The sequence below is a fragment of the Schistocerca piceifrons genome, chromosome 7 (genome assembly GCF_021461385.2).
Source record: "Schistocerca piceifrons isolate TAMUIC-IGC-003096 chromosome 7, iqSchPice1.1, whole genome shotgun sequence".
Lineage (NCBI taxonomy): Eukaryota > Metazoa > Arthropoda > Insecta > Orthoptera > Acrididae > Schistocerca > Schistocerca piceifrons.
This window is the reverse complement of record NC_060144.1, coordinates 491,442,379-491,463,236: the sequence shown is the minus strand read 5'-3', so window position 1 is coordinate 491,463,236 and position 20,858 is coordinate 491,442,379. Positions and strand designations below refer to the sequence as shown.

At 42.1% G+C, this 20,858-nt stretch overlaps 1 protein-coding gene across 2 annotated transcripts in view; it reads right to left on the bottom strand.

Annotated features, from left to right (window-relative positions):
- LOC124804824 overlaps nt 1–20,858 on the bottom strand; it is a 164,306-nt gene that overhangs the window by 47,130 nt on the left and 96,318 nt on the right. For both annotated transcript variants that reach the window (XM_047265168.1, XM_047265169.1), the window contains exons 7-8: nt 16,146–16,343; nt 5,812–5,903 (exon numbers count right to left, since the gene is read on the bottom strand). In XM_047265168.1, the coding sequence (XP_047121124.1) occupies nt 5,812–5,903; nt 16,146–16,343 (290 nt within the window). The remainder of the gene's footprint in view (nt 1–5,811; nt 5,904–16,145; nt 16,344–20,858) is intronic.

Below are 20,858 nucleotides of genomic sequence, written 5' to 3'. Positions count from 1 at the left end.
TCACAGGTTGACAATTGTTATCTTTGACAAATAATACTGAAGAAATTAAATCAATTAAGTCTGATGGAGAATATGTAGACAGTATCCAACTTATTCTGATTATGATGCAAAACAAAGTACAGCATGGGGTTCAGATGAAATAGAGAGCAACAATGATGATTCTAATGAATCTCCACATGTACATTGTAGTGGAAAAGATAATAATAAATAAAATATTTCTGGCATCACATATTTGTGTTTTCCCATTTTTCATTCCAACTATGTTCATCTGATGAAAAACACAAATTTTACCACCTCATCCAAAGGTCATCCAAGTTGTCACGATATTAGAAAAGGTAGCAGAGGCAGTTCTGCTACAATGGTTCACTATAGTGTTGCCAGAGTTACTACAGTTAACATTTCACAAGATGATAATGAACAGTACAGGTGGAAGCAACTCTCATTTAAATGAGACAATTGAGCCATGCATTACTAAAAGGTGGTATAATACAAGAAAAAATGCTCTCTCAGTAATTTGAGTGTCAGTTCAGAGTTTGAAGCTCCTGATGGAACAACGTTAGTTGTATTTGGGAGAGGGGCCCAAACAGCGAGCTCACTGGTTCCATCAGATTAGGGAAGTATGGGGAAGGAAGTCAGCCATGCCATTTCAAAGGAACCATCCCAGTATTTGACTGAAGCAATTTAGAGAAATCACACAAAAGCTAGATCAGGATGGTGGGACGTGGGTTTGAACAGTCACCTTCCCAAATACGAGTCCAGCGTGCTAACCACTGTGCCACCTCGCTTGATGATGGAACGCAGTGGGAAGTAGTTTCTACTGATAAAGGAACTTCCAGAAGGCGTGGACACAAGAACGTTCTTCAGGAAAATAGTGGTCCTCCCCATATGTGAAAAGGTGGGAATCTTGGTATATTTAGAGAGAGACTGCTCAACCATTCCAAAATTTCTCCACTGAGTGTGCGTGTCCTCAACCCCAGCAGTCCTACCTTCAACATGATTCCTAAGGCATATGCACCCAACCACCTAGGATGCTCCCTTGAGGCTGGTTACTGTGCTCCCAAAGAGAGCATCTCTCCTCTTGTGGGCTAGCTCCTTCAGCTTATCACCTGTAATGAACCCTTCTATATAAAAATCTCCACTACCTCCACTGACTCTCCACAGTTACTATCTACATTAATGTCCCCAATGCCCATGTCTCTACTGCTTTTGGTCACTCCCTTTCCCAATGTCCGATTGACTCCAAACCTACAACCCTCTCCTGGTCATAACGACCAATATATCTTCACTCACTATTGCTTCTCATTTGAATCCATCACCCACAAACACATCTGTGGTGTACAGCAATGGGTACCCACATGCCACTATCCTAGGCTAGCCTATTCATGGACCACTGAGAGGAATTCTTCCTAACAACCCATAATTCCAATGCCTCACCCGGTTCTCATTGATGGCATCTTGATGATCTAGAGACAGGCTGAAGGCACACTATCAATCACATTTCTCCAGAACCTGCTCAACACCTTATACCCCATTCGCTTCACCCAGTCCTCCAAAGCCCACTAAGCTACCTTCTTCATGCCTATCTCCACCTCACAGATGGTTACATCAGTACTTCCATTGATGTCAGACATACCAACCAACAACAATACCTCCACTTCAACAGCTGCCACCAATTCTACACTAAAAAGTCCCATCCACACAACTTAGCTACCCACAGTAGTTGCACTGGTAGTGACTAGCAGTCATTCACCAAAAATGCTGAGGGTCTTACTGAGGCCTTCACAGACTGAAATTACCCTCCTGAACCTTGTCTAGAAACAGATCTATCTAGTCTTATCTCCAAAGACACCTACCACCCTTACATATTCACTGTCAGGCCACAAAGGAGTATTCCTCTTGTGACTAAGTACTACCTTGGACTGTAGCAAATGAATTACATTCTCCATCAGTGTTTCGACTACCTCTCATTGTGCCCTGAAATGGGAAATATAATTCTCCCCCTCCCCCACAGTGATATTCTGACACCCTCTCAATCTGTCCTTTTCCACTCCTGCTTCCAACCCCTTGCCTCAAGGTCCATATCTGTGCAATAGAACCAGGCACGTGTTCCACACATCCTCCCACTATCACCTACTCTAGTCCTTTCAAAGTCGTCTCCTATACCATCACAGGCAGGGTCACCTGTGAAAGCAACCACGTGATCTACCAACTTAGCTGCAAACACTAAGCTGCATTCTATGTGGACATGACAACTAACACTGTTTGTTCACCCAACAGCCACTGCCAAACTGTGAACTGTCATCAAGAGACAGCTGGAACACCCAGTTGCTTAGCATGTTGCCCAACATGGTGTGTTTCACTTTAAAAGCTGCTTTACAGCCTGTGCCATCTGGATTGTTCCTACCAACACCAGCTTTTCTGAATTACACTTATGGGAACTCTCCCTGCAACACATCATTTGTTCCTGCAACCCTCCTGGCCTCAATCTTCACTGGTCTCTGTCCTCCATCTGCTCATCCCCAATCCCTGCTCCAACAACAACATGGTAGGTGCCCTCTACCCTGTTGATGCACCTGTAGGGGTTGGACAAAAATATGGAAACACTGCAGAAACACTTGAACATAAATGCAGATGTTAGCTAAGCCTGCAAGTTATGCTGTTGTATTTGTCTAAGAACAGCACCTGTACAATGTCCTCAGTATGCTGAAGAAGCCAGTTATGGTCAGAACAATGTTCTGTGTAGTCGTGAGTGCATTATGTCAGAGGTAAGTGAATTCCACATGGTGGGTGCTTCCATAACCAAAGGAGCTGAACTGTTTGGCATTTCAAGAGACACCATACCAAAGATCTACACCATATACAGGAAAGGTGAAACTTGTCAGCCACTAAGTCGCAATATGGAGGAAAGTGTGTGCTGAGTGATCATGACAGATGGTCAATGAAGGGAACTGTGATGAACAGTAAGTGAACAACAGCTGCAAAAGTCACTGCACAACTGAATGTCACACTCGCGAACCCTGCCAGCACCATAATACCACTAGGGAAGCTCCTTATGTAGGGAACTGCACGGGGAGCATGAATTCCAAAATCACAAATGCCGTAGTAAAAAAACATGATGCCAAAGCCATAAAACCTGAACCACGGAGCAATGGAAGAAAGTCATTTGGTCAGATGAGTCTTGGCGCAAAATGTTTCCAAATTCTGACTGAGTTTGCATCCCAGGAGTGAAATATGGCTGGGGCTCCCTGATGATACCGGCAGCCGTATCATGGTATTCCGTGGACCACAAGGTCACCTTGTTAGATCACATTACTGCCAAAGATGGTGTGACCTTTTTGGTTGATGAGGTCCATCTCATGGTACAATGTCTTTTCCTAAATGGTGATGATGTGTTCCATGGCACCTGTTTACACAGCTCGCATAATCCATAACTGATTTTGTGAGAATGAGGATGGGAACAAGGATGAGGATGGGGATGAGTTATCGCATCTCTCCTGGCTATCTTAGTCATCAGAAAATGGTTCAAATGACTCTGAGCAATATGGGACTTAACATCTGAGGTCATCAGTCCCCTAGAACTTAGAACTACTTACACCTAATTAACCTAAGGACATCACACACATCCATGCCCGAGGCAGGATTCGAACCCGCAACCGTAGCGGTCGCGCGGTTCCAGACTGAAGTGCCTAGAACTGCTCGGCCACACTGGCCAGCCTAGTCATCAGATCTCAATATTATTGAGCCTTTATGGTCGACTTTGTAGAGAAAGGTGTGTGACTGCTATTCACCCAGTATCATTTGTATCTGAACTTGCCACTATTTTGCAGGAAAAATTGAGTAAGATTCATTTGGAAACCATACAGGACTCTTCTTTATCCATTCCCAACAATTGGAACCGTTCTGAATGCCAGTGGTTTTCATACACTGTATTAAGCATGGTATTGTGTTGTGTTTATATTTTGGCCCACCTCCTGTGCATAGCCCTTCCCACTTCTCTATTCCTCTACCCATCCCTGATAATGGTCACGGGTGTGTGCGCGCGCACGCACGCACGCACGCACGTGTGTGTGTGTGTGTGTGTGTGTGTGTGTGTGTGTGTGTGTGTGTGTGTGTGTGTGTGAGAGAGAGAGAGAGAGAGAGAGGGAGGGAGAGAGAGAGAGAGATCTGTAATTTTACTCTATAATGTGTAATACAGCAATATTTACTGCAAAACTATTCGAAAAAAAGAAGAAAATGTCCTAAGGACGAGGGTGAATTCGGGCTGCACACTGGAGTTTCATCTCCGGTTCCTTATAAACAAACCCGAAGCGGCCTGAAACTGTACTGCACTCTGATAGCAGATCTAAGCCTCATATTAAAAACATTTTCCAGTTTTTTTTTTTGAGAAGTAATCGTTATTTTGCAACATGTGTGGCTAAACACTTTTATTGTTGCTGTTACTCGCCTTTACATTTGCGATTATGGCTGTCATATGCATTGCTAACCCTACGGACATCTGCATTATGCACCAGATTCTCTTAAAACCAAATGACTGATTTTCTGTCGGCATGAACTTAGTTTGGAAGTTGTATCACCTAGCTTATACAGTTGCTGTATTCAATAATTTTCTCACAAATCAGCTACCATCACTTCTTCATACCAACAAATCATACATCACACGTAAAAACACTGTATGATCATGACGTAATGTAAAAGTACACACACACACACACACACACACACACACACACACACACACACAAAATGTATTACGTGATGATGTGTACAATATGATGTTTAGTTGACCTAATGTATTTTTAATACTCTCAATTTCTGTAAAGAAATGAATTAAAATCACGCAGTTGGGTTGCAGCGATGTTGAAAGCAGTAGTATAGAATGAGGTGAATGTGTGAGAAGGAAAGTGCTGGGTGCATAATACAGAGACCATGTTGGAAAAAGAAACTTATCTTTTGGAGCTACTGCCAAGAAAATTATTTTGAGTTTGTTTATAGCAATGACAAAAACAAGATACTACTAACATTCCCCGATGTCATGGGAAACTAAATAAAATTTAAAAAAATACTAAATAGATTTTTGAATATAATAGAGGGAAACATTCCACGTGGGAAAAATATATCTAAAAACAAAGACGATGTGACTTACCAAACGAAAGTGCTGGCAGGTCGATAGACACACAAACGAACACAAACATACACACAAAATTCAGCTTTCGCAACCAACGGTTTCTTCATCAGGAAAGAGGGAAGGAGAGGGAAAGATGAAAGGATGTGGGTTTTAAGGGAGATGGTAAGGAGTCATTCCAATCCCGGGAGCGGAAAGACTTACCTTAGGGGGAAAAAAGGACAAGTATACACTCGCGCGTGCTCAGGTCTACTAGTCATGTGACCCATCCATATCCACTTTATTTACTCTACATGTCTCAAATTGAGACAATTAATTAAATTTGAAACTGCGTTGTTTTAATTACTGCATATTTGATATTCATATACTTCCTTAACAATTTGCATCTTCATCAACCCTTTTATGAATATTTGTAGCTCTGAATCCGAGATTATTGCCACTTATGGAATGTATCTCATTTGAGTCACTTTGTCATATTTCACGTATATTCATGATGTAATACACAAGCACAAAAATCACAATTTCGTAACTTGCTTGAACAGTGCATTTCTTAAAATTCTGCAAGACCAAATAATATCAGTTTCCTAATTTCACTACTACTACTACTACTACAAAACATCAATTAAAATAGCTAATTACATCAAACAGAAATTCCATAATGGCTGCAGATGATGTTCCAGTATACTCACAGTTGGTCTTTGTATGGCGTGATGCTGAGCTGATGGAACACTTGTCGATACTCTACTCTGCAAAGCAACTGGATGCTGATATGTGACATTGTCTAAAGCAAACAGAAAATAGAAAATATGACAACATGTATGTACTCTTTGTTGAAATTTATAATAAGTCTTAATTGAACAACAGTTCTAATGACCATGTCTTATTAATGAGATTAATACACTGATGCAACAAAGAAACTGGTATAGGCATGCTTATTTAAATACAGAGAGATGTAAACAGGCAGAATACGGCACTGAGGTCCACAACGCCTATATAAGACAAAAAGTGTCTGGCGCTGTTTTTAGGTTGGTTACTGCTACTACAGTGGCAGGTTATCGAGATTTAAGTGAATTTGAATGTGGTGTTATAGATGGTGCATGAGCTATGGGACACAGCATCTCTGAGGTAGTGATGAAGTGGGGATTTTCCATCATTTCATGAGCGTACTATGGATGTCAGGAATCTGGTAAAACATTAAATCTCCATCACTGTGGCTGTAAAAAAATTCCTGCAAGAATGGGACCAACAATGACTGAAGAGAATCGTTTCATGTGACAGAAGTGCAACTCTTCCACAAATTGCTGCAGATTTCAATGCTAGGCCATCAACAAAAGTCAATGTCAGTATGTGAAACAGTCAATGAAACAACACAGATATGGGCTTTCGGAGCCGAAGCCCCAGTTCTGTACCCCTGATGACTGCATGGCACAAGGCTTTATGCCTCGCCTGGGCCTGTCAACACCGACATTGGACTGTTGATGACTGGAAACATGTTGCCAGGTTGGATGAGTCTCGTTTCAAATTGTAAAGAGTGGATGGACATGTACAGGTGTACAGACAACCTCATGAAACCATAGACCCTGCATGCCTAGATACGAATTTGACAGGCGACATGTACTTAAGCATCCTGTCTGATCGATCACCTGCATCCATTCATGTCCATTTCGCATTCTGATGGACTGAGCCAATTCCAGCAGGACAATATGACATCCCACACATCCAGAATTGCTAAAGAGTGGCTCCAGGAACACTCTTCCGAGTATAAACACTTCCGCTGGCCACCAAACACCCCAGACTTTAACATTATTGAGCATACCTGGGATGCTCTGCAACATGCTTTTCAGAAGAGATCTCCACCCCCCTTACTCTTATGGATTTATTGACAGCCCTGCAGGATTCATGGTGTCAGTTCCCTCCAGCATTACTTCAGACATTAGTTGAGTCCATGCCATGTCGTGTTGTGGCACTTCTGCGTGCTCGTGGGGGCCCTACACGATATTAGGCAGGTGTACCAGTTTCTTTGGCTCTTCAGTGTATTTTCAACTGGCAACATAATTCCAACATAGGCTTGTTAACATTTGAATCACTTGTGTTAAAAAATTGTTACAAAAACAAACGTGTGAGGCTTATGAGCATTATCTATCATCTACATGAAACTATGGGCATATTTTCCAGCAGACATCTGGATGTATGAGAAGCAGCACAGGAAAACATAAGCAAACTGTGAAATGTCCATACAGTTAGAAAGCCCTGCAGGATACTGTGGGAAGCACCAACTTTAACTTGGAAAGCAGAGTGCAATAAGAACCAGACAAAAATTGGAATGAGGCCCGGAGACACCACTCGTGTAAGGTAATGAGGATGTGATGATGCCATGTGGTATCATAAGCCTTTCACATATCTAAGAGGATAGTGATAAGGTGTCAGTGGGCAAAAACTGTCCACGTAACAGACTCTAGGCAGAAACAAACTCAGTGGTAGAACAGTCTTTGCGAAAACCACCCTAAGCTGGAGTCAGATGGCCTGGAAACTCAAGGTACCAACATACATTCAATTAACTTGCAGAGCAGATTAGTGAGACTAATTGGGTGATAGCTGTCCATCTCAAAAGACACTTACACGGTTTCAGTACCACGTTGATCACAGTTTCTCGCCACTGAGATGGGAAATCATCCTCCCTCCAGATATACGGTCGTGGCTAGGACACGATACTGGCAGTCCACTGATGGGTGCATGGGCTTGGATGCTGTCTAGCCATGGAGTGATGTCAGGGCTTGGGCAATGAGGAATTCCCACTCATTGAACGGAATATGACTTCTGGTGGCTTGTAGAGTAAGGCAAGTGAATTTGCTCCACGTACTGTTTGAGGACACAAAATGCAGGCTGGTAATCCTCAAATGCATAGGCTCAAACATAACATAGAGCAAAATGTTGGGCACAGCATCTAGGTCAGTGTAGGCAACACCATTCACCATTCATGGAGATAACAGGTACACCTATGGAGGAATAGTGTCCACAGAAGCACTGAATCTTTCCCCTAACCTCAGGAGGAGGGGTATGTGGTCCAATGGCAGTGACATACTGTTCCCAGCATTTTTGTTTCTGTCATTTTATTAGAAGGTGGGCCCAGGCACGGAGCTATTTAAAAGCAATAAGGTACTCTATCAATGTATGTTGCTTATGGTGTTGGAGAGTCCACCTGCGATCTCTGATCGCCACATTAATTTTGGAGGTCAACCAAGGCACTGCCTTCTGACGAGCGTATCCTGAGGGACAGAGGACCACGAAGTTAGGGATAGCAGGAAGTCCCCTGTGGATACAGAGGAGGAACATGCAGAGTCCTATGACTTAGGGGCCACCAGAGTCTTCTCCTTGGAGAACTACTACTTGTCTTTCTCCTTGGATGTTTGTCTGTGAGGGCTTGTCTCCCTTAGTTTCAGCGACAGAGGAGGAATGACAAGTCCTACGACCAGCAGCCTGTGACCCCTTCAGCTAATGGCTGATATCCAGTTTTAGAGATCAGCAGTACCTGATATGAGAGCACCCCAAGGAAGCACTTCCTGGTGAAAGGTGCCAAATGTAGGTGATGCTTCTCTGACTGGGGGCCAGAGATCGACATTCCCATGGAGTAGGTAGTCAGCACTTCCAAACTGGGTGTGGGGGAAGCAGTAGGAGAAGGGCCCTAAACCGCCAGAGGAGGGGATGCAATCAACACAAAATGCACAAAGGGTAAGGATACTGTTGCTGGAGAGGATCATGTCGTCTTAGCTGTAACCTACACGATAATGACACGCACAGGATGCAAACAATTATATCACTTCTTGGGCTCTTGATATGTCAGGCACTCAAGAGTCTTGGATTTTCTTTCCTTCTTGGCAGATGGTGCAGTCCAATGAGCTGGGGGAATGATGCTCTCTGCACCTAACACAGAAGGGGAGCAGCACAAGGAATATTTTTGGCCAATTGACATCCACAGTCCCTGCAGATAGGGACTGCGTTACAATGCAAGACACGTTTTAATATCATGCATTTGAAGCACCACATGGGTTGGGGGTACATACAGTTTCACACCACACTGATACACTATCCACTTGACCTTTTTGGCCAATGAGTCACCTCCAAAGGCCAAGATGAAGACCCCACAATCAACCCAGTTGTCCTTGGATCCCACTGGGCATGGACAAAATGCACACCCTATCACTCTAAATTGGTATGTAACTTGTCATCGGTCGGAAAAGAAGATCGTGGCGGAATATGAAACCTTCTATTATATGAAGACTCTCATGGGTGGATGATAATTACAGGAAAGTCATCCAGCTTGTCACAGGTAAGTAGCACCTGTGGCTGAGTAGGGGATGCTGTTTTAATAGGAATGGAAGTTCTTTTCATTTTCAAAATTATGTTACTTCCTCAAATCTGTCTTAAAGGTGTTCAACAAAGAACAATGGCTTTGGGCCGAAAAGGAACTCCTATCGATCCTAGAACAAGCTCTTTTTGTCCAATGTTCCCCCACGGTAGAGTCAAGGAAGGGAAGATTTTTGGGGTCATATCTCTCTGCATTGTAAGAATTTTTTCCTTCACAAACAACTGCTGGGCAGTGTGGCCAACATTTGAAGAATGATTAATCCACTTCATGTGGGAGTCATCCACCATGGTACCACCCATTCTGCATAGGGCTTTCTCTGCAGGTGGGCACCACCCAAACTCAGCAATGGCTGCTTGGGCATTGCTCAGTTCTCTGGAGTCTCCGTGCCCCAGGCATGAAGGGCACATACCCTTGGCATATGTTGGGAGTTTGCAGCTTAGGCACTAACAGTGTGAGCCCTGTGTGGTCAGGGGACTACCACTGTGCATGTACTGTATGTGCACATACTGTGTGTCCACTCACCCCCTACCTACCACAACGGAATGGCTATCATGTTGGATTTTGGGCATATTACCATTGGCAGATAGGCAGGGTGCAGAGAGAGAAATGCACAATGGTGCAATATAAACTGCATTGGGTGACCTCCCTACACAATCTGCACTTCAGCAAATGTGGAAGAGGAATAGTATGTCAAAACCAAACAATGCCAACCAAGTATTTTAGGATGAAAGGATTTGTGAAGGAACAGAAGAGAAAAAAATGAATGTTCAAATTCATAAACCAAATCCAAGTGTGGTCGGCATCAAGAAGACCATCCAATGGAAAGGGAGAGGGGGAGACAGAACAGTGGAAGGACGGGCTTTCAGCATGGAAAGGGAAGTAGCACTTCAAGGGCTGGGGGCCCATGTTGGTGAAGCACATACTCACTGATGAGTTGTGAGCCCCAGATGGGTTTGTGTAATTTCTTCAGGGAAGACATGATTAATTTTGTTTGATATTGTCACATTCTGCAATAGCAGAATTCACCATCTATCAGAAGCATCACTACCCACTCAGCGCAATACATTTAGATGATAATGCCCACTTATGTTACAATGCATTGGTCATACCAAGTTGGGATTTAACACTTTCCCTAAGGTTTTGAAATATTAAGAATAGTTTGCACTTTGATATTTTTAAATTGATGAGTATGTTTATTCATGTGTGACAACATATGTTCACAAGCTGTACCATCCGTGCAGCACTATGACAAATGCATAAGTGAGGATAGCGTTAGACCTACCAGTAATACAAGCTACACTTAAATATAAGTGGAGAGTTTTCAAGATATATCATCACAAACAATATCAGAAAAAACACAATATAATGAATGGCCTATGTGAGAAGATTACAGATTACTTTCTACCTAATACACAATTTATTCACTTACGGCTGAAGTTAGCATTACAGCAGGAAAAATACAGATGAAAATTTAACAGTTATGCTGCTGTTTATAACAGTATTAAATATATAAAAATCTTGTAAATCTTTTACAGAATTTCAAGGAATTTAAAGCAACAAAATTTTGTAATGAACCCCACAAAAGAACTTATGCAGTGTCATGTAAACTGATAACGTGCACACACCGACTAATGTGAATGGACGTTTATTTATTAGACTTGCTACTGTACATAAATAGCCATGTAACGACACTACCTGACCTTACTAGGGAAATCAAGCAGCTTGTGTAAACTGTTGACTCGTGTTGTGGCACTACTCAGATGGCACTCATCTGGATTGCTCTCTGATGGCACCAGGCCAAAATCTGGCATATGAGCCAGCTCAGAGCCAGTCCGAGGCAACTGTGATGTGACCTGTGAAGTGCCACTATTGTGGATTCTGTGTATTATATGAAGATTCTTCTCCTCCTCCTCATTTTTGTCGATACTGTAATTGCAAGTGGTGATATTTCTTTACAGCACTAACATTGTAGATTCCCCTTGTTTGTACTTGCCATTAACAAATGTCTTTTTTGATACTGCTGCTGTTTTTCCTCAAGTGTGAATAAATACACAACACAGATGAGGTAGACAGTAGCATTTTCACCGCTGTGTCCTAATACACCACAATGCACATGATAGAGCACAAGTGCAAAATTAGTGTACAAAAAGAAAGTACAATCATACAATGAGGCAAAAGGAAGAAAGAAGGGAAGTGAAATAAGGGGAAAAAGGTGAGCCACTACTGTAGACAAGATTTCCCCATAACTGATATTGTGCTGTCTGCATGCGAAAGGACCACCCATTAGTCCAAATAGGCATGTAATAAGTAGGTAACAAAATTTAGTGTAATAAGCCCCTAAAGTCTAAGTGATGTTCACATTTTTTCTTATGAGCAGTATTTAGCCTCCTAGTAATGCTTGTGCCATTACATTACACAGGTACCATTTATGGCTTCTTGCGTGGGGTAGAACCACATCAAATATACAAGCAAATCAGATGCATACCACAATCTCATTGAATGAGCTACAAAGTGCCACTTCACGGCTTTAATGCTAGTTCTGAAAGGCTAACAATGCTTGTCACAGGTCAGTATGAGAACAGAGTAGCCAAGTAGCTGCTTACAACATGATGAAAATCTCCATACAAGTACTTTCGGAAAATCCTTCCTGACACTTAAATCTATACTTGATGTTAACAAATTTTTCTTCCCAGAAACACTTTCCTCGCCATTGCCAGTCTACATTTTATATCCTCTCTACTTCGACCATCATCAGTTATTTTTCTCTCCAAATAGAAAAACTCCTCTACTACTTTAAGTGTGGTTTCCTAATCTAATACCCTCAGCATCTTCTAATTAAATTTTACCACATGCCATTATTCTCATTTTGCTTTTGTTGATGTTCATCTTATATCCTCCTTTCAAGACACTGTCCATTCTGTTCAGCTGGTCTTCCAGATCCTTTGCTGTCTCTGACAGAATTACAATGCCATCGGCGAACCTCAAAGTTTTTATTTCTTCTCCATGGATTTTAATTCCTACTCCAAATGTTTCTTTTGTTTCCTTTACTGCTTGCGCAATATACAGATTGAATAACATCGAGGATAGGCTACAACTCTGTCTTGCTCCCTTCCCAACCACTGCTTCCCTTTCACGCCCCTCTACTCTTATAAATACCATCTGGTTTCTGTACAAATTGTAAATAGCCTTTTGCTTCCTGTATTTTACCCCTGCCACCTTCAGAATTTGAAAGAGAGTATTCCAGTCAACATTGTCAAAAGCTTTCTCTAAGTCTACAAATGCTAGAAACGTATGTTTGGCTTTCCTTAATCTATTTTCTAAGATAAGTCGTAAGGTCAGTAATGCTTTTATTAAGTGATTTGAGTTGCTTCACTACTCCGAGGATATTTACTTCTATGTTACTCATGTTGGCAGCTGGTCTCGATTTGAATTCTGGAATATTAACTTCATCTTCTTTTGTGAAGGCATTTTGGAAGGCTGTGTTTAATAACTCTACTTTGGCAGCACTGTCTTCGATAGTATCTCCACTGTTATTGTGCAGAGAAGGCATTGATTGTTTCTTGCCGCTAACATACTTCACATACGACCAGAATCTCTTTGGATTTTCTGCCAGGTTTTGAGACAAAGTTTCGTTGTGGAAACTGTTATAGGCGTCTCGCATTGAACTCCGCACTAAACTTTGAGCTTTTGTAAAGGATCGCCAATCTTGGGGGTTTTGTGTCTGTTTAAATTTGGTATGTTTGTTTCGTTGTATCTGCAACAGTGTTATAAACCGTTTTGTGTACCAAGGAGGATCAGCTCCATTGTTGGTTAGTTTATTTGGAATAAATCTCTCAATTGCTGCCGATACTATTTCTATGAATTTAAGCCACATCTGGTCTACACTTATATTATTAATTTGGAATGAGTGGAGATTGTCTCTCAGGAAGGCATCAAGTGAATATTTATCTGCTTTTTTTGAATAGGTATATTTTTTGCTTATTTTTCAAGGATTTGGGAATTACAATATCCAATATCCCTACGACAACCCTGTGATCACTAATCCCTATATCGGTTTTGATGCTCATTATTAACTCAGGATTATTTGTTGCTAAGAGGTCATGTATGTTTTCACAACCGTTTACTATTCACGTGGCATCATGAACTAACTGCTCGAAATAATTTTCAGAGAATGCGTTTAGCACAATTTCGGATGATATTTTATGCGTATCTCCGGAATTAAACATGTATTTTCGCCAACATATCAAGGGTAAATTAAAGTCACCACCAACTATTATTGTATGAGTCGGGTACTTGTTTGAAATCAACCTCACGTTTTCTTTGAACCTTTCAGCAACTTTACTATATGAACTGGGAGGTTGGTAAAAGGATCCAATTATTATTTTACTCCGGTTGCCAACATTAATCTCTGCCCATAATAATTGACAGGAGGTATCTACTTCAATTTTGCGACAAGTTTTAAACTACTTCTGAAAGCAACAAACACGCCACTGCCAACGGTGCATAGCCTATCTTTTCTGAACACAATTAGGTACTTAGCAAAAATTTCGGCTGAGCTTATATCCGGCTTTAGCCAGCTTTCAGTGCCTACAACGATTTGAGCATCAATGCTTTTTATTAGCGCTTGGAGCTCTGGTACTTTCCCAACACAGCTACAACAATTTACAGCTGTTATAACAATGGTTCCTGTATCTACATTCTTCCTGTGTTCAGCCTGCACCCTTTGTGACTGCAGCCCTTTTGTGTTTTCCGAAGACCCTCTAACCTAAAAAACTGCCCAGTCCACACCACACAGCCCCTGCTACCCATGTAGCTACCTCCTGCATATAGTGGACACCTGACCTATTCAGTGAAACCAGAAACCCAACCACCCTTTGGCGCAAGTCGAGGAATCTGCAACCTACACGGTCGCAGAACCATCTGAGCCTCTGATTCAGACCCTCCACTCTCTGTACCAGAGGTGCGCAATTGGTCCTGTCGACTTTGCTGCAAATGGTCAGCTCTGCTTTCATCTTGCAAGCAAGACTGGCAGCCTTTACCACTTCTGTTAGCCACTAGAAACCAGAGAGAATCTCTTCTGATCCAAAGTGACACACATCATTGGTACCGATTTGAGCAACCACTTGCAGTTGGCTGCACCCTGGGCTCTTCATGGCATCTGGGACCCTTTCCACATCTGGAATAACTCCACCCAGTGTGCACACCAAGTGCACATTGGTTTTCTTACCTTTCTTGTTAGCCAAGTCCCTAAGGGGCCCCATAATGCGCCTATTGTTGGAGCTCCCAACTACCAATAATTCCACCCTCTGCAATTGCCCAGATCTTGCAGGCTGAGTAGTTTTCTCTGAAACAGGACAGGCAACATCATCCGGCTCAGCGACAGTGTCAGCCACAGACAGCACCTGGAACCATTGGACGCCCACTGCAGAGATATTGAGCAATGCTGCCTCTATAGTCCTCTAGAATTGTGGAAGTGTTGCCCGTGCAGGATTTTGTACACCAACTGACCTCTCCATTATGTCCCATAAATATTCAATGGGATTCATGTTGGGAAATCTGGATGGCCAAACCATTCACTCAGATTGTCCAGAATTGCGAACTATTGCAGCCAAGTGACATGATGCGTTGTCATCCATAAAAATTTCATTGTTGTTTGGGAACCCGGAGTCCATGAATGGCTACAAATGGTTTTTAAGTAGCCAAACATAACTATTTCCAGTCAATGATCAGTTCAGTTAGACCACGGTATTCAGTCCATTCCATATAAAAACAGGTAACGCCATTATGGAACCGCCACTGACATCAGCTTGCACAGTGCCTTGCTATGCAAACTGGGTCCATGGCTTCATGGGGTCCATGCAACACACTAGCTCAACCATCAGCTATTACCAACTGAAATCAGGACTCATCTGACGAGCCACAGTTTTTCAGTCATATAGGGTCCAACCAATGTGGTCACAAGCCCAGCAGAGGCACTGCAGGCAATGTCGTGCTGTTAGTAAAGGCTTTCACATCAGTCATCTGCTGCTGTAGCTTATTGAGGCCATATTCTACCACACTGTCCTAATCGATATGTTCCTCATAGTCCCACATTGATTTCTGTGGTTATTTGATGCAGTATTGCTTGTATGTTGGCACTGACAACTCTGTGCAAAGGCCACTGCTCTTGGTCATTAAATTAAGGCCATCAGCCACTCCGTTGTCTATAGTGAGAGGTACTGCCTGAAATTTGGTATTCTCGGCACTCTCTTGACACCACGGACCTCGGAAATTTAATTCTGTAATGACTTCCAAAACCGAATGTCTCATACATCTAGCTCCAACTACCATTCTGCATTGACAGTCATAATTCCTGTTGTGCACCCTTAATTACATTTCACAGGAATCACTCGAGTGCAAATGACGACTTCGCCAATACACTGCCCTTTCATATCTTTTATACATGATAATACCACCAGCTGTAAATGTGCATTATCACTGTCCCATGAGTTGTCACCTCAGTGTAGCCTACAAGTATATAACATTTCATGTGATAGAGCCATCTTTTCCCCCCACACACAAAGCATATACAATTCTTAGAAAATTTATGAAAAAAAGGACACACTCTTCATATTGTGGCTATGAGAATGCTATTTTACATTTTAGAAAAGTTCTTACCATTCATATTACTGAGCAAATTTGTTGAGCCATAGGGACTGCTACTACAGCTTGACCGAACAGAACTTCGAGAACTTTTGGCACGGCTATCACCTGAGGAATGATCTGAGTGATCTGACTGGTATCCATGGTTTGTATCTGGACAGTTACCAGGCACAATTGGTGAAGGTAGCTCATCTCCCGAATTGGAAAATGGGTCTGCAACATCACATGAGATCACAGAAGTTTTTAACCAATTATTAATGTGGAAAATGCATACATTAATGATTAACAAAGTACATCTTTTGAGATTTAAGGCATAAAATCTAAATGCTCAACTTCCGTAACTAAGTCAATATTTTCACTTAATTGACAGCATTATATAAACAGCATAACTTTTTTAAATATTAGGAAAGTTCTGGTAGAATGTAACAATGGAAACTCCAGGTGGGAAACCTCAACAATATTAGGAAAAAAAGATTGCTAATCACTGTAAAGGTGACCTGTTTTTGAGTTGCAGATGGGCACAATGAAAAGAATGACACTGACACACACACACACACACACACACACACACACACACACACACACACACACACACACACACACACAAACCTCATGCCCAGACAGTTATAAACTATAAATTAATGGACAAATTAATTGGAGGAAAAGTAAGGGACACTAAAGTCATACGAAGTGAGCACTTGGATAGTGACCACAGGTTACTAGTAGCTGACCTAAATTATAAGATGAAAAGTTTGAATGCTGTACAAAGAATGCCAAAAATTAAGGAGTGGAAGTTGAAAGAAGAAGAAAATATGAAAAGTTTCCAAAATGTAGTAGCACAAAAATTGCCAAAAACTGAAGGGGGTAGTATAGAGGAAGAGTGGAACCGATTTAAATCATCAGTAGTTAATAGTGCTGCGTAGTTATGCGGCAAAACAAACAGAAAGTGAAACACAAAGAAACCAGTTGGTGGAATGACAGAGTAAAAGATGCAATTAAAAAACATAATATGGCAAAGAGAAACATGGAGTTTGAAAAAGAAATTAGGACCACAGGCTGGTACCAGAAGAGGAACACAAGGTGACAACACTGGAGGAGGAATACCGACAAAAGAAACTACAAGCAAAGAGAATTGTGAAAGAAGAGTTGGAAAATATTCACCCAGAAACTAGAGCAGGATAGCAAAAGGAACCAAAAACTGCTATATGGGTTATTGAAAAGTAAAAGATCTGACAGAGAAGACATAAAAGCGATTGAAACAGAGGATGGGGATATTATCAGGGACATGGAAGGTATAAGAGTAGAGATGACAAATTATTTTGAAATCTTACTGAATGGGGAAGGTGCACAAGAAAGTGACACCGAAGTCATTGAATTAGAAGAGGAGCAGGATCCAATCTCTTGGTTAGAAACTGAGAACTCCCTGAAACGGACGAAAAGTGGGAAGGCGGCTGGAGTAGATGAGCTGAAAGCGGATATGATTAAAGCCGCAAGAATCCATGGAATACAATAGTTACACTGGGTGCTGGGGGTGATATGGAAAGAAAACAAAATGCTGGATGAATGGGAAAAAGGAATTATAATACCATTGTTCAAGAAAGGTAGTAGAAAGAAATGCACCAACTATCGAGGAATCACACTGTTATCACACTGCCTTAAGATAATGGAAAAGGACATAGGAAAAATATCGTGGAAAGTTCTAGAACACCAATTAGAGGAACAACAGCATGGGTTCATAAGTAATATGGGAACAATACATCTAATTTGCTCCATCTGTCAGTTAATGGAAAAGCAGTGGGAAAAAGGAAAGGACTTGATAGTAGTATTCGTGGATTTGGGAAAAGCATATGACAGTGTACCAAGGGATAAAATATGGGAATGCTTGAGAAAACATAACATTCCTGATTCATTAATTAAAAAGGTCTAGATGCTGTATGATGCTGGTGAGAGCAATGTATAAGTAGGAGGTAGAAGATCAAAATGCTTTAAGACAAAGAGAGTTGTTCAGCAAGGCAGTTTGCTCTCTCCTTTACTCTTCATTACACTTATGGACACAATCATGAAAGAAATCAAGGAAGAAGAATATGAAGATCTCAACTCTTGTTTTTGCTGATGAGATCGCCATTTGGGGAGGGATGGAAATGGAGGCTCAGAGGAGACTAGATTATTGGAACACAAAATTTAAAAAATTCAAGTTAACTGTGAGTAGGAACAAGATAGTGGCAATGAAGATGAGCAGGACAGCCACACCCTGTTACATGATACTGGAGTGGGAGAAGGTTGAATGTGTGAAAAGCTTCAATTATCTGGGTAGCATCACATCACACGATGGAAGTTCCAAACTAGAAGTCTTAAACAGAATAACAAAAGGATCTAGCTTCTCCCACCAAGTACGAAATCTAATCTGGGTCAAGGAAGTCCCTCAAAGAGCCAAATAGAACATGTATGAAACTTATCTTCTGCCAATCATGATGTATAGTCTAGAGGCCTGTGTCATAAATAAGAGAGCATGTGAAATGAAGTTCCTCTACAAAAAAACTAAGAGAGATACAGAGTCAGGAATGATTATGATTATGTAAGGAGACACCTGCAGGTGACATTGACTACAGGAGAGAGGATGAGTGCTTTCAGATTGAAGTGGTTTGGTCATGTGAAGCGAATGCACCCGACTAACTCCACGCCAGTATTTGGAAATGGAGGTACCAGAAAGAAGACCAATTGGGCAGCCTAGAAAGAGGTGGACAGACCAGGTTAAGGAAGATCTGAAGAGGACAGGAGTAACATGGGATGTAGTGGAGAGGGAAAGGCTATACCAGGAGGCTATACCAGGACAGAAGCCAATGGAGGCATATTGTTCACAAAGTTCCTACCCAGCTTGCTCGAAGGAAATCCTGATGATGATATGTGACAAAAGCAATAACATCAAATGGTTAGAGAGAGACTGCAGATACTACTTAATTCATAAAGATGATGATGAAACATACAGGCACAACAACAACAACAACAACAACAACAACACTGCTCAATGAGCAAACCTTCAGCCAAAAAGCTTCCTGGCTGGTCCACCTGTTTCTTGGCCAGTGAGTGGCCATTCATGTGGACAGACAGCTTGTTAGTTGTCTTGCCCATGTAGAATGCAGCACACTGACTGCAGCTTAGCTTGTAGATCACAAGATTGGTTTTACAGGTAACCCTGCTTTTGATGGACAGGTGATGCTAGTGACCTGCCTGGAGTAGGTTGTGGTGGTAGTATGTATGGTACAGTTCTTGCTTCTAGGTCTATTACACGGAGATCAGCCATGAGGCAAGGGGTTGGAAGCAGGGGTTGTGTAGGGATGAACAAAGATACTGTGTAGGTTTGGTGGGCAGTGGAATACCACTGTGGGAGGAATGGAAAGGATAATGGGTAGGACACTACTCATTTCAAGGTGCAATGAGAGATAGCTGAAATCATATTGGAGTACGTGATTCAGTTGCTCCAGTCCTGGGTAGCATGGAGTCACAAGGAGAATGCTCCACTGTGGCCAGATGGTGGGATTTTGGAAGGTGGTGGGTGACTGGAGAATGAGAGCATGAGAGATCTGTTTCTGTACATGGATGGGAGTGTAACTGCTGTCTGTGAAGGCCTCAGCGAGACCCTCAGTACATTTTGAGTGGGACTGCTTGTCACTACAGGTGCAAAGGCCAGGGCTGTCTAGGGTGTATGGAAGGGACTTTTTGGTATGAAATGGGTGGCAGCTGTTGAAGTGGAGGTATTGCTGGTAGTTGGTAGGTTTGATACCGACAGAGGTATGATGTAGCCATCTTTGAGGTGAGTTTCTGGAGGAATGTGGATAGCGTGTCCTCACCCTTGATCTTGATCATGAAGATGTCATCAATGAATCTGAGGGGTTTTGGATTCTGGGTGGTTAGTAAGGATTCCTCTAGATGGGCCACGAATAGGTTGGTACAGGATGGTGCCATATGGGTTCCTATTATCATGCCCCGGATTTGCTTGTATGTGACGCCATAACCGTCCTGGCCTCAACCTTCGTTAGTCATTGTCCTCTACCCACCTAGCCCCTTCCCTGTTCCCACTTCAGCACTACACAGTCCTCTATGCCACCAAAGCACCCAGTCTTTTTACTTGTCTCTTTTCCACTTCGCCCCCCCCCCTCCCCTTTTGCTCTGCGTCTAACTTCTCCAGACTGCACCTAGCTGCCCTACTATCTCTCCACCTCATCCCAGCATGCTTCCACAGGCAACACTTTACTATCACGGTGAGTAGCAATCTATTCTTTCCATAATATTGTCATTATTCCATCCTGGAATTTCCCATATTTAATTTTTAAAGAAGTGTAAGAAAGCCAGAAGGAATGACAAAAGAGTGTCACAGAGACAGAAATGGAGGATGATGAATGACACGCGTGAAGTAAAGAAGAAGTGGAAAGAGTACAGGAGTGGTTGTAGGAAGGGGAAAGAAGACACGAGGCGTAACAACTATAGAAAATGAGGGAGAGAAGGGCTACAACACACTAAAGAGTGAACTGGAGGCAGCTCTTTAAGACACAGAAAATGGAAAGGGCACAGGGATTAACAAGCTGCCAACAGAAATATTACAAACCTCAAATGGAAAAGGAACAGAAGAGCTACTGTAAATAAGGAGAGCTAATGTAAATATGAAGAGACATATACTCAAAGGGAGAGTGGCCTAAGAATTTCTTGGAAAAGGTCTTGGTACTCCTCAAA